Raw genomic sequence first — 13,738 nt, 5'->3', positions numbered from 1 at the left:
ATGGGGGGGAAACATGGTTTAACACTTGGGTTCAAAAAAGTGAGTTTCATAAGGCGAGGGAAGAAGAGAAGAAGTATTTATTAAGCTCCTACTGTGTTCCAGGCACTGTGTTAGGTGCTTTACAAAGAATGTCTTCATTGGTTCTCCATGAGATGAGAAAGTAAGACCAGGCAGAAAGTCATTTGGACTGCAAACCAAATGTGAATCCACGGTGGGATTTGGTGGCCAAAAAGTCTCGGGAAGTCTGGGGCTGCCCTAAGTGGTAAAGTGTCCCAGATAAGAGGCCCTTCTGAACTCCGCCCTAGTCATAGCACCTCTCTACTACTGCATAGAGCCCTGGTTGCCACATTTTAGGAAGCAAGCTGATAAGCTGTGAAGTATGTAGACGAGGGAAATCAGAATGGTGAAAAGTCTCAGATTTGTGGTGTAGGAGAAATAGCTATAAGGATTGCAGGTACAACAAAACATTGTCAGCAGTAAACATGTGCTCCAAATGCCTAAGCGTCCAAATTCATAAAGGAAGTTTATCTGAGCTTCAGGAAGACATAGACAGTAATACAGTAGCGACAGCAGACTTCCATATCTGTCAATCAGTTTTGGATAAGTTTAACAGAAAGATAAGCAAAAGGGAAAATATGGAATTAAACAAATTTATGAAGAAGCTAGTATTTTCTAAATGAGACACCAAATGAACATACACATTTCTTTGCACCACCTGGAACTTTTTATTTATTTATTTTTTAAGAATTTATTTTTTGTTGGTTTGATATTTTCCCCCAATTATATGTAAAATAATTTTAACATTCATTTCTTAAAATTTTGAGTTCCAAATTCTCTCTCTTACTCCCTCCCCACCCCAACCCCTATTGAGAAGGTAAACAATGTAACATAAGTTATACATGTGCAATCATGCAAAACTTATTTCCATATTAATTATGTTGTGAAAGAAAACACAAAATGAAAATAAAGTTTAAAAAAAATATATGTTTGGATTTGTACTCAGACTCCCTCTAGAGATAGATAGCATTTTTCGTCAGAAGTCCTTAGGAATTGTCTTGGATCATTGCATTGCTGAGACTAGCTAAGTTATCCACAGCTATCAGCAAACAAATTGTTGTTACTGTGTACATTATTCTGGTTCTGCCTACTTCACTTTTACATCAATTCATGTAATTCCAGGTTTTTCTGAGAGCATCCTCCTTATCATTTCTTATTGTACAATAGTATTCCATCACAATCATATACCACAACTTGTTCAGCCATTCCCTAACTGATGGGTATCCTCTCAATTTCCAATTCTTTGCCACCAATAAAGAGTTGCTATAAGTATTTTTGTACTTACAGGTCTTTTTCCTTTTTAAAAAAATCTCTTTGGGATACAGACTTAGTAGTGGTATTGCCAGGTCAAAGTGCATGCATGGTTGTAGAGCCCTTTGAGTATAGTTCCAAATTGCTCTACAGAATGGTTTAATCAGTTCACATCTCTACCAACAGGGTATTAGTGCCTCAATTTTCCCACATCCCCTCCAACATTTGTCATTTTCTTCTTCTGTAATATTAGCCAATCTGATAGCTGTGGGGTGGCACCTCAGATTTGTTTTAATTTGCAATACTCTAATAGTGATTTAGAGCATTTTCTCATATGACCACAAATAGCTTTGATTACTTTGTGCTTGTTCATATTCTTTGATCATTTATCACTTGAGGAATGACTCATATTTTTTATAAATTTGACTCAGTTTTCTATATATTTGTGAAATGAGGCCTTTGTCAGAGATACTTGCTGTGAAATTTTTTCAGTTAAGATTACTGTGTATTTCCCTCCATTCTATTTTCCCCATTTCTCTCTCTGTCTCTGTCTCTGTCTCTCTCTCTGTCTCTGTCTCTGTCTCTGTCTCTGTCTCTCTCTCTCTCTCTCTCTCTCTCTCTCTCTCTCTCTCCCTCCTTCACCGCCCCCGTCCATCCTCAACATGGTTTCATTTCTGATTATCACCCCCCTCAATCACCTTCCCTCCTTTTATCCTCTTCCCCTCCTTCTTTCCTGTGGGGCAAGATACATTTTTATACCCAACTGAGTGTGTGTGTTATTCCCTCTTGGAGCCAATTCTGATGAAAGTAAGGTCCAGGTGGTCCCTCCTACCTTCCACATTTTCCCTTTCACTGTTTTGTGCCTCTTTTATGTGAGATAACTTACCCCATTTTATCTCTCCCTTCCCCCTTCTCCCAGTGCATTCCTCTTTCACCCCTTAATTTTATTTTTAGATATCATTCCTTCATGTTCAACTTACACCTGTGTCCTCTATGCCTATATTCCTTCTCACTACCAAATAATTAGAAAGTTCTTAGGAGTTATAAGTATCATCTTCCATGTAGGAATGTGAACAGTTTAACCTTATTAAATTCTTTATGATTTCTCTTTCCTGTTTACCTCTTTATGCTTCGCTTGAGTCTTGTATTTGAAAGTTGAATTTTCTTTTCAGCTCTGGTCCTTTCGCCAGGAATGCTTGAAAGTCTTCTGTTTTATTGAATATCCATGTGCTTCTTAGTTGTAATCCTAACTCCTTTGCCTTCTGGAATATCATGTTTCTGGCCCTCTGATGCTTTTGTGTTAAAGCTGCTAAATCTTATGTTATCCTGAGTGTGGCTCTATAATATTTGAATTGTTTCTTTCTGGCTGCTTGCAATATTTTCTCCTTAGCCTGGAAGGTCTGGAATTTGGTCTGGAAGTTTTCATTTTGGGATCTCTTTTGGGATGTAATCAGTGGATTTATTTCAACTTCTATTTTACTTTGTGGTTTGAGGATATTGGGGCAATTTTCCATCATCATCATCATCATCATCATCAGATGTCCAGGCTATTTTTTGAACATAGCTTTCAGATAGTCCAATAATTCTTAGATTCTCTCTCCTTGATCTATGTCCCAGGTCATTTGTTTTTCCAATGAGATATTCAACATTTCCTTCTATTTTTCAGTCTTCGATTTTGTTTGATTGTTTCTTGATGTTTCATGGAGTCATTAGCTTTCCCTTGTCCAATTCTAATTTTTAAGGAGTTGTTTTCTTCATTGAGTTTTTGTACCTCCTTTTCCATTTATCCAATTATGGTTTTTAAGGAGTTCTTCTCTTCAGTGGATTTTTTTTTTGCCTCTTTTACCAATTGGCCTATTCTGTTTTTTGAAGTGTTCGTTATTTTTGTGCATCCCTTACCAAGCTATTGACTCTCCTTCCGTGATTTTCTTGCATCACTGTCATTTCTTTTCCCAATTTTTCCTCTACTTCTCTTACTTTATTTTTAAGATCCTTTTTTGAGCTCTTCCAGGACCTGAGACCAATTCACATTTTTTTTCTTTGAGGCTTTGGATGCACCAATTTTGATTTTGTTGTCTCCTTCTGAATTTAGGTTTTGATCTTCCCTGTCAGCATAGCAATTTTCCCTGGTCAGGATCTTTTCATTTGTGTGTTTACTCCAGCCTATTTCTTGACTTTTCACTCTATATTAAAGTTAGGCTCTGCTCCTAGGGTAAAGGAGGCACTGTCCCAAGCTTCAGGTTTTTTGTGCAGCTGTTTTTAGAGGTAGTTCTGGGGGGTCTGCAAGCTTTCAGTTCTACTAAGTTGGTGTGATCTGAGGCAAGCCTGCACAACATATGGCCTGTGAGCTTGTAGCCCTCCAAAGGATTTCAGGCACTCTCCTGTTTGTCATATGACCTATGGCAACCAACCGTTGTTAGTTTGCCTCTAGTCTAACCTATCTGCATCCCAAATAAGTTTGCAAGTTGTGTAGGTCTGACCTAAGAAGAGGCATGTTTACTGTTCTTCAGGCCTGTACTAGGGTCTGTGATCAATCACAAGCACTCTCTTCTGCCCTGGACCTGGGAGGAGGGTCCTTGCTCTCCTGCGGCCCCAAGCTCTGTTGTGCTAGTACTTCTCCTTGCCCTGAAACCAAGACCCAGGACTGGGACCCAGATCCAAATATGGGCAATGCAACAGAGAACTCCCCAGTGCCAGCAAAGGGATCCTGCCATCTCCTTCTGACCAGTTGTGTGACCCCTTCCCATCTGGGGGCTGAGAGCTCCAGAAGCAGCCACTGCCCACTGTTGATTCAGCTGCGCCTGAGACCTGTTGCTGGTTTGCTGGGATGAGGTCTGCGCTGTTGTAGTCCGTGTTATTCCACTCTCACCCTGGTGTGACCGGCCTTTCCTGCTGACCTTCCTAGTTGTCATGGGCTGAAAAATTGTTTCACCCCATCCTTTTGTGGCTTCTGCCACTCCAGAATTTGTTTAGATGCATTATTTAATGTTGTTTGGAATGGAATTTGGGAAGCCTCTGAGGCTCTGCCTTTTCTCTGTCATTTTGGCTCCAACTCCACTGCATGAAACTTTTACAAAAGTGGACCATGTACTAGGACATGGAGATAGTATAAACACATGTAAATAGGCAGAAATAGTTCGTACAACCTTTACAGACCATAATGCAATAAGAATAGAAACTGGTTCAGGAATCACAAAGAAAAAAATACATACTGAAATGGAGACTTAATAATGAAATCTTAAATAATGAGTGGGTTAAAGAATAAATCACAGAGACAATTAATAGCTATGTAAAAGAAAAAGATAATGATGAAACAATATAGTAAAATTTCTGTGATGCAGCTAATGCAGTGCTCAGGGGGAAAATCATATCTTTAAAATTATACATTAACAAAATAGAAAAAAAAGATTAATAAAACAAATATGCATTAAAAATGAGAAAATCAACAGAAAACTGAAATAAGCACAAAAGAAGAGATAATAAAATTAGAGGGGAAATAGACAAACTAGAAATGAATAAACTGGAAACACCATAAAAATGATAAATAAAACTAAAAGCTAGTTCTTTGAAATGAATAGCAAAATTGATAAATTCTTAGCTAATCTCATTAAAAAGAAGCAGAAAAATCAATAAAATAGCAACTGACTAGGCTCAAATCACAGGAAAAAGAGAATAAAAAGAAATATCCAAACACATTATTCATAGTAATAGGCTAACAAAATTGAGAACACCGAAGAAATAGAGAGATATCTTCAAAAGCATAAAATATCCAAACTATCAGAAGACTAGATACCGATTTTAAATAATCTGATCCCAGAAAGGGAAATAGATCTAGTTACAAAAGAAGTACCAAGAAAAAGATTCCTGGATTTGACAGATTCACTGGAGAATTCTGTCAAACTTTTAAAGAAATCAGTACCTATACTTCTCAAATTATTCCCAAAAATTAAGAAAGAAAAATCCTACCAAAATCCTTTTATTGGAAAAATATAACACTAATATCTAAACCAGGGAAAGATAAAACACAGAAAGAAAACTATAGGCTAGAACAATGACACAAAAAATTAAACAAAATCCTATTTAAAAGATTACAGTGATTTACCCAAGAAATCATCATTATGATCAAATAAGATTTATACCAGAGATGAAAGAATGGCTCAACATTAGAAAAACAGTCAATATGACCAAATTAAAAACCCAAATATCCCAAACTTCACGATCATTTCAATAGATGTGGAAAAAGCTTTTTGACAGAGTATAACCCTCTTTTATGCTAAAAACCCTACAAAGTAAAGGCTTGACACCTTTTTTTTTAATATCATAAGAAAAAATCTATCTAAAACTGAAAGCAAGCATCATATGCAATAGGGATACACTAGAATCTTTTTCAGAAAATACAAGAATGAAGCAAGGATTCCCACTCTCTCCACTATCATTTAGTTGGTTTCAGAAATACTAGTAATAAGACAAGATAAAGGAATTAAAGGAATAAAGATAAACAAGGAATAGACAAAAATGTCCCTGTTTGTTGATGATATGATGGTTTACTTGGGAAATCCCAGGGAATCAGCAGAGATGCTAATTTAGACAATTAATAGCTTCAGTAAAGTTGCAAGTTACAAAATAAATGCTCAAAAATCAACAGAATTTCTATATAATCATAACAAAACACAAGAAGCAATGATAGAAAGGGAACTTGAATTCCAAATAACCAAATGCATAAAATGCATAAAATATTTGGGGATAACCTCCCAAAGCACCCAAAAGACACTATTGATTCAATTATTGTTTTTCCTGTTGATTTCTCTATTTACGCTCAAGGTCTTTGAGATTTCTTTTTCCTGGAATTTTAGATATTTTCAGTTCTTCTCCTTCTCTTTTGAGATGGAGTTGAAGACAGGTAAGGTATGAGATGGAAGAGGAAAGGCTAAGCAGAAAGTCATTTGAACATCAAGTTTAATGTGAATCTACAGCAAAATTTGGTGACCATAAAGCCTTATTTTCCTTATCACTCACTTCTGACTCCTTCCTGATCATGATTTCTTTGTGGGTCAGATGTCAAAGCATCGCAACCTCCTCCCACACTGGGCAATTCATGGTTTACCAGCTTAGTGTTGGTGCTTCTGGGTTGGTGCAACACCCAGCAAGCTCTTGCTCCTAAAAGCTGTGGCCATGGTGGCTATTAAGGCCTGAAGAAAGTCCTATAGCCTGGAGCTGATATTCTATAGCACTGAAAAGAGGAAGAGGAAGTACAGGAGCAGGCTTTGATGTAAACCTGTTTTGTGTCCTTGGGTCCGCTAGTGCAGCCTCTTTGTAGGCTACATGGGAGATCGGAAAGAAGTTCTGAGAAAACTCAGGGTCAGTGAGCATTAGATCCTAAGATTTAGGGGTTTTTTTGCCTTCTTTTGAATTCTGGGTGTCCTATACCATACTACTTATCTTTGGCACATAATTTCTATTTTGGAGAGGTATGAGAGGTCATTGGTATTAGAGAAATTGTCTATTCTGACATCTTGTTGCTCACACCCAGAGTAGCATAGTCTGTTTTATGGTTAGATGTATCTAATTTTAAGGCTCCCTACTGTTTTTATCATAATTGATGTCCCCTACTGTTTTACTGTCTATTTCCTCCTATAAATCATTTATATTTCCTTCAAGAATTTGAATGCTATGTCATTTGATATATATGTGTGTGTGTGTGTGTTATATATATATATATATATATACATATATATATATACATGTACATACACACACACACACACATATATATATATATATATATATACATATATATATGTTCAGCATTGATATTAATTCATTGTCTATTGTACCTGTTAGCAAGATGTAGTTTCTTCTATTATTTCTTTTCATTAGGTCTTTTGTTTTTCCTTTTGCTTTGTTTGTGATCGAGATTGCAATCCCTGCTTTTTTAAAAATTCTCCTGAAGCAGGCTTCTTGTCTAGCTCCTTATTTAAGCCTGTGTGTATATTGCTTTTTCAAGTGTGTTTCTTGTAAACAATATTGTTAGATTCTGGTTTGTAATCCATTCTGCCATCTTCCATTTTATGGGTGAGTTCATCCCATTCACAATAACAATTATAGACTGCTAAGGATGTATTTCCCTCAATCTTTTTTTTCCTCTTCTATCCACCATCTTTTTTTTTTACCCTGTCACTTCCTTAAGAGTCTTCCTTTTGACTACTGCCTCCCTTCATCTGCCCTTTTTCTTATCTTCCTCCCTCTTTCTCTTAGTCCCTTTCCCTCTTACTTCCCTGTTAATTTTGTTTTATTGTTTCTTGTTGTTTTATAAAGTCATTAGTTTCCATGTGACCGATTCTAATTTTTAAGGAGTTGCTTTCTTCAGTATTTTTGTACCTCTTTTTTACCAAGATGTTAATTCTCTTTTCATAATTTTCTCACATAGCTTACATTTCTTTTCTTATTTTTCCTCTACTTACTCTTACTTGATTTTAAAAATCATTTTTACACTTCTAAAAAATCTCTTTCATTTGTTCTTCTAGAAATTCTTGTTGGCCATATGTAAAATTTGCATTTTTCTTTGAGGCTTTCCTTACAGATGTTTTCAAGTTATTGTCTTTTGAGTTTGTATCTTGAGCTTCCTTGTCACCATGTAACTTTTTATGTTCTGATTCTTTTGTTATTTGCTCATTTTTCCAGCCTAGTTCTTGATGTTGGACTTTATATTAGAGTTGGGCTCTGTTCAATTCTGGGGAAAGGGAGGAATATATTGTCTGAACTTTTGCTGCTCTTCACAGCTTAGTCTTGGAGTCTGCAATTTTCCAGTGCTGTCAGTGTGGTGTGATCCATGAAGAAGTCTGTTCAATGCCCTGCTTCTCTGTGCTCTGCTCCTTACACAGCTAGGTCACCTGCTCTCTCATGACCCCAGTTGCTCTTCTGCTTTTATAAACTCCAACCTAGAACTAGGTGACAGGGCTGCTAGATACCCCCTGTTCCTACTCCTAGTGCTAAAACAAGGGCCTTTAGGGGTGTCTATATGCCCAAATGTTTAATTCCCTCACTGCTCTGGGGCACTGGGATGCTCCACACCATTTCTGCCCCCATACAACTGGTGTTGCTTCTGCTAGTGTGCCATGTTCTTGGACAGCCCCCACCGCAATGTCTGTAAATCTCTCTGTTTATCTTTCTAAGTTACCCTAGGCTGAAAACAAGTGACTCACTATGACTTTCTTGGCTTTGCAAGTAAGAATGAGGTTTGTCAAACCCTTTAGCTTACTGTAGAAGAGGTTTGGGGAGAGCTACAGCAAAATTGCTAAGTTGTTACTCTACCATCTTGACTCTTCCCCCTTGAGCACAGTCCAGTTTGGTAAAAAGGTGGAATGCTTGAAGAGGAACATGAGTTACAAGGCTAGAAAAGGTCAGTTGCCAGATTGTGAACTAGCTTAAATAGTAACATAAGGAGTTTACAGTTTGCCCTATAGACTGGGAGCCAGTAAAGATTTCAGAGCAGAGGAACTCTTGAGGAAGATTCCTCAGGTGGTTAGAAAAAAAAAGACTAAATGAAGAGTGATAAGATGTGTAGGTGCAGTGGAGAAGAAATGGTTTGAGAAGTTATCAGAATAATATAGGCAGGAGGTTGTATACTGAGCCACAATTGTGGCCATGCAAATGGCAGGAGGGAGCAGATTGGAAAAAGATTTGGAGGTGGAGGGAAGAGGCCACCAAACTTGGTGACCAGTTGGATGTGAAGGCATGAATAGGAGAAAAGAGTAAAAAAAAGATTTTGAGGTTTCAATCCTTACTACTTGGAAGACATCAAAATAGAAAGGAGTGGAGGAAGAGGGCAGGGTTGAGGGGAGTGATGATTTCAATTTGGATGTCAATTTTATTGACATAAATTATAAGATCCTAACCACTAGCTCCAGCCAACAACCTGACCTCCTCATATCTCCCTAGATTTTGGAAGAAAAGCAGAGCTGTTCAGGAGGATTTCACAGGAGGGTAGACCATGTGAACAGAGGAATTTTGAGCAAGGTTTCCTCATTCTTTCAGGGATACTGGTGGGAAAGAAGAATCATTCTTTTAAACATGCTTAACTATCAAACTCTGAAAAGAAGACAATTGGGTGAAGGACAGTTGATTAACTTGAAAGTGTTGCCAAGGAAAAGATCTGCCTTGTCTTTCTTCTCCTAAGGCTCATTTTGTGTGGGCAGCAGAATGGGCGTGCCCCGTTCTAGGGATTAATGTCATTCTACATGAAGGTGTAAATTCCAAGCATGGCACACTTTTGACAGTTCCCAAGACCTCTGTTAGACCTGATATGGGTTAGAAGTCAAGGACTTGGAGACATAGTTTTGTTTTGTGACAAAACTTGAAGGGATGTCAGCAGCAGGGAGCAGATTGGCCCTGCCACTGAGCTCTTATCATCACCAGTTAACAAGGAGAAAAGGTTACCACAGGACCAATTAGTCACTTTAAGATGTGAGCTGGTGACATTTTTATTCCTATAAAAGGGTCACCCAAGGAAGGGCTGGCAGTAAGCGTGAGGTATTTGGCCATAGAGAGCTGTGGGCTGGCACAGGTTTCTGCAGGTAGAACATGGCCAGGTAAGAGGATTATGCTCTCCCAAAGGCAAAGGCTGGGTGGCCGCCACCTGGATGGTGCTGGCTGGTGGCGACTCATTGGATGTTTTTTTTTTCCTTTGCAGCTCACTGAAGTTGAATCTTTTTCTGGTCCTCTGGATTTCTTCCATGCAGATGCTATGCTGCAACCCCACTCCCTCACCCACGGTAAGACTCGGCTTCTTTCTCTGCTGCTTACACTGATGCTGCAAAAGTCATGCTTGGTAAACTGTCACTTAGGAAAGAGGGCCTTGATGAATAGAGCTGGGTCCAGTTAAAATGCCATGAGGACCCAGCTATCAGGTCACTGCAAAGCCATGTTTCACTCAGTAGACTCAGGGAATATTTTAAAAATCTGCTTGGCATCCTACCTGTATTGACAATGCCACAAAAGTGCACATTTTGGCATACAGAGCTACTTTTTAAATTCTTCATTCTTTATCCTGAATACATCTGTTCACAAAGTCAAAGCAAATATTTACTTTTATTGAAGCTTTCATTTTTATCTTTCTGTCTCTGTGTGTCTTGGATTTTCTCTTTGTCTCCTTGTGCCTATATCTCTGTCTGTCTCTCATTCTCTCTGTTTCTCTTTTTCTCTCTCTGTCAACACTCCCCTCCTCCTACCTCTCTCCTTCCTACTTCCTACTGTCTTTCTCTTTGTCTCTAGCTTTCTACCTCTGTCTCTCGCAATCTGAACATGTGATATCATATGTGCAAGAAATCTTCCCAGTAATTCAGATCAGTAACTCAGAAGAAGTTGCCTGGGGCATTGAGAGGTTAAAACACTTTCCCATGACCATTCAACCAGTTTGTGCATAAGCAGGACTTAAACCCAGCTTCTCCTTACTCCATGCTTAGTCTTCTAGACTGTCCCTCTTTATGATTCTATAATTTCCTCATGTTTAGTCACGAAGTCTCTTTTATCTGAAAATGAATGTTTCTGGCATTACTTCCTTGCACATCATCCTATTTTTTTCAGGTCAGAGAATTTTCCTAATTATATCTCCTATAGTCAGCAGTGATGTGATAGAACAGCTAGAAGAATCTAGCTTCTTTGGCAAATGAGTCCTCAGACTATGACTCTGGGGATTCATGATCTACAGAGAGATGATCTGGAATGACATCACCTAAAAATACAAGCAGAGGAGTCCCTTGGCCCATCTCCCCTCCAGAGATTCCTTTCAGTAATCCACAGAGGGATTCAGTTCCTAGGGCTGGGAAGTTAAGTTTCCAAACTAATGCTCAGACATTTCTTTTATAATTTTAAGGGGTCGGTACCAAATGTGTTTCTGGGAAGATGAGTACTGATTGAGTGATTCAGAGCCATCTGGTCCCCAATTTCAAAATAGATGAAGTTATAAGCTATGTCAGTTTCTGTGGTTGGGGCCATCTAAGTCTGTGTGTAGCAAAGCCGTGGATGCATAGTAGCTATGTGGTCAAGACTTCTGGATCAATTGACCATGTGTATTGTCCCTGAGCCCACTTGCTCCAAATTTCTGGAATATTCTGCTTCTTGAAGGACCAGCCCCTTCACCTGGACTCCTTTAATGCATTCACCTAAGGAAGGTTAGAAACGATATCCTGGGTAACCTTGATCTGAATTAGCCCCCAAGCATTATGCATGGTGGGCAGCCCAGGAGCCTAGGGGAGCCAGGTAGCTCTTTAACTCACCATTTCAATCCTTTCCTGATGTAACTTGAAAGGAAATGTGTTTCTTTGTGTCAGAATATTGGGGAGGAGGAGTGTATCTTGTATAAAATGAGGCTTGAAGCCTTTAAGGGGGTTGATTTGTATTTTTTCCAGCTTCAATGTTTTTATGCTGCCTGGACCCTACTTGGGAAAGGTGCTTTCTCGAGCATCTTTGCTTAGAGTGCTCTACTCAATGATCATTTTTTTCACCCTAGTTATCCTCTTCTGAATCCTCTTTGGTGCATTGCACACACTCGGAAACTAGAGAGGAGAGAAAACCTAATAAATACGGTAGCTCAGGATATATGCTGTTCCTTTCCTAATGGAAAAAGCTAACATTTTTATACAGCAGAGAGAGATTTCCCAAAAGAGGTGACACTATCCTGACCTTCAATCCCCCTACTGGACAATTAGACTAGAACATTAGGAGAGGAAAATAGTAAAACAAAGAAAAACTATCACATCAAAAGTTGGTAAATAGACCCTGATAATATTTTAAAATAGCACTGAATAGGTCACAGAGTGAAGTTAAAAAAAAATTCTGTCACTTGTTTTTTAATCTTTGCAGAGGTGGGGACAGTGAGTGTGGAATATTGCATATACCATCAGACTCAGTTGATATGTTGGTTAACTTTGCCAAACTGCTTTTTTTCTCTTCCATTTATTCATTCATTTACTTATTTGCTTGTATATTTATTTATTTTTGTTAGCAGTGATGCCTCCTTGGGTAGAGGAATGTATTCAAAAATGAAGTAATGTAAAAATGAAGGATATCAGTAAAAATTAATCTTTAAAAAAACCCCACCACTTAAGTCTTTAGATGCCTCCTTATGGTGTGAAAATAGCCTTGAGCTCTCAGAGTTTATACCAATGGCAAATAAGTCCTGACCAGTTGTGTAAATGTGGAAGGCTTTGCATCTGGGCCAGCCATAGACTATGGATCTGTTGAAAGAAGATAAGCCACCTTGTGGTGTAACAGGAAATACTGTTTTTGGAGTCGCAGGACCTAGGTCTGGTGCTGGTTCTGCCACTTAGTATTTGGGTGACCCTGGGCAGCTCCCTTAATTTCTCTGATGTTCGGTCTCTTCTTCTCCAAATGGGGGAGGGGTGGAATAGAAGATCACTAAAGTCCTTTGCAACTCTAAGTTGATGCGTCTTAGATGAATCAGTCATGAGAACAGTGGCTCCTTCCTAGGTGTTGACTTTGGGAGTCCAGAGCTGCCCATGATGACTATCTAGCAGATACACTTTTGAATGGCATAAGGGAAGAGAATCATCACACCAAGAAAATCCAAGATCTTTTGAAGGATTGAAAGTCCTCAGTGCTATGTTATTTTTAGTGCCATTGAAAAGATGTATTTATATTTCAATCATATTGGCCACTGTAAATGTGAATAGCGGTTGGAAAAACAGCACAGGAATACAACAGTATTAATCTGTATATGGATACAGAGCTTACATTTCAATGAAATTGCTGATTTAAAAAGGAGTCAGTTTTGTTTATATCAAATGGAGTCATTTCAAATGTTGGAAATGTTTGCTTTTATGATGAAACAAACTTTCAACTCTAACTCTTGCTTTTTGGGAAAAAAAAAGAATGCCCTAAAGCAATAATTCTTTTTTTTTTTTTAATTTGAATTGCCAGCTGTCTGAAAAATCTGATTACTTTCTCATCCTGCTGAATAGCTGCTTAGCTGCGGTGGACAGGAGTGAAGAGCTGGCTTTTCTAAAGCCATTTTTCGTGAAGAATGTCATGAAAAGGTCCTTTCGCAATGGAGTTGGCACAGGAATTAAAAAAACTTCCTTTCGAAGAGCAAAATCATGAGTCAATGCAAAAAAGACTCAACTTAAACAACAAATTTCAAAACAAATTTTAGCATGATGAATGTGCTAAAAAAAATCACTTTTATTTCAATAATTAAGAATTGCTGAAGCACTTTCCCCCCAGTGCTACTCCCTACCCCACAACAGTACTAACTGCATAACCATTTGCCATAGTAGTGTTCCCACATTTCATGGATTTGTGAAGACAACAGAGAGTAGAGTCACTGTTGCATTAATTCCGTGAGTATGGATTGGTGAATTAATTAGATTGCATCCCATTGATCTAAAATTGGATGTGCACTTTGAGCACATAC

At 38.3% G+C, this 13,738-nt stretch overlaps 1 protein-coding gene across 1 annotated transcript; it reads left to right on the top strand.

Annotated features, from left to right (window-relative positions):
* Positions 1-9,947: 9,947 nt before the first annotated feature.
* On the top strand, positions 9,948-13,425 carry NPS (neuropeptide S). Its single transcript, XM_020973613.1, has 2 exons — positions 9,948-10,079; positions 13,246-13,425. The coding sequence occupies exons 1-2, from the start codon at positions 9,948-9,950 to the stop codon at positions 13,423-13,425; spliced, it is 312 nt and encodes a 103-aa protein (XP_020829272.1).
* The last annotated feature ends 313 nt before the right edge of the window (positions 13,426-13,738 follow it).

This window comes from Phascolarctos cinereus, unplaced genomic scaffold, assembly GCF_003287225.1.
Source record: "Phascolarctos cinereus isolate Bilbo 61053 unplaced genomic scaffold, phaCin_HiC Scaffold_3;HRSCAF=262, whole genome shotgun sequence".
In the NCBI taxonomy this organism is placed as follows: Eukaryota; Metazoa; Chordata; class Mammalia; order Diprotodontia; family Phascolarctidae; genus Phascolarctos; species Phascolarctos cinereus.
This window is presented reverse-complemented; position numbering and strand designations above follow the sequence as displayed.

What these genes read in the sequence shown, in the direction of transcription:
- NPS (XM_020973613.1), top strand. Translation starts at nt 9,948, where the DNA reads ATGGTGCTGGCTGGTGGCGACTCATTGGATGTTTTTTTTTTCCTTTGC. An exon ending in ACCCCACTCCCTCACCCACG is followed by an intron (nt 10,080 to 13,245) that starts GTAAGACTCGGC and finishes TTGAATTGCCAG; the next exon opens with CTGTCTGAAAAATCTGATTA.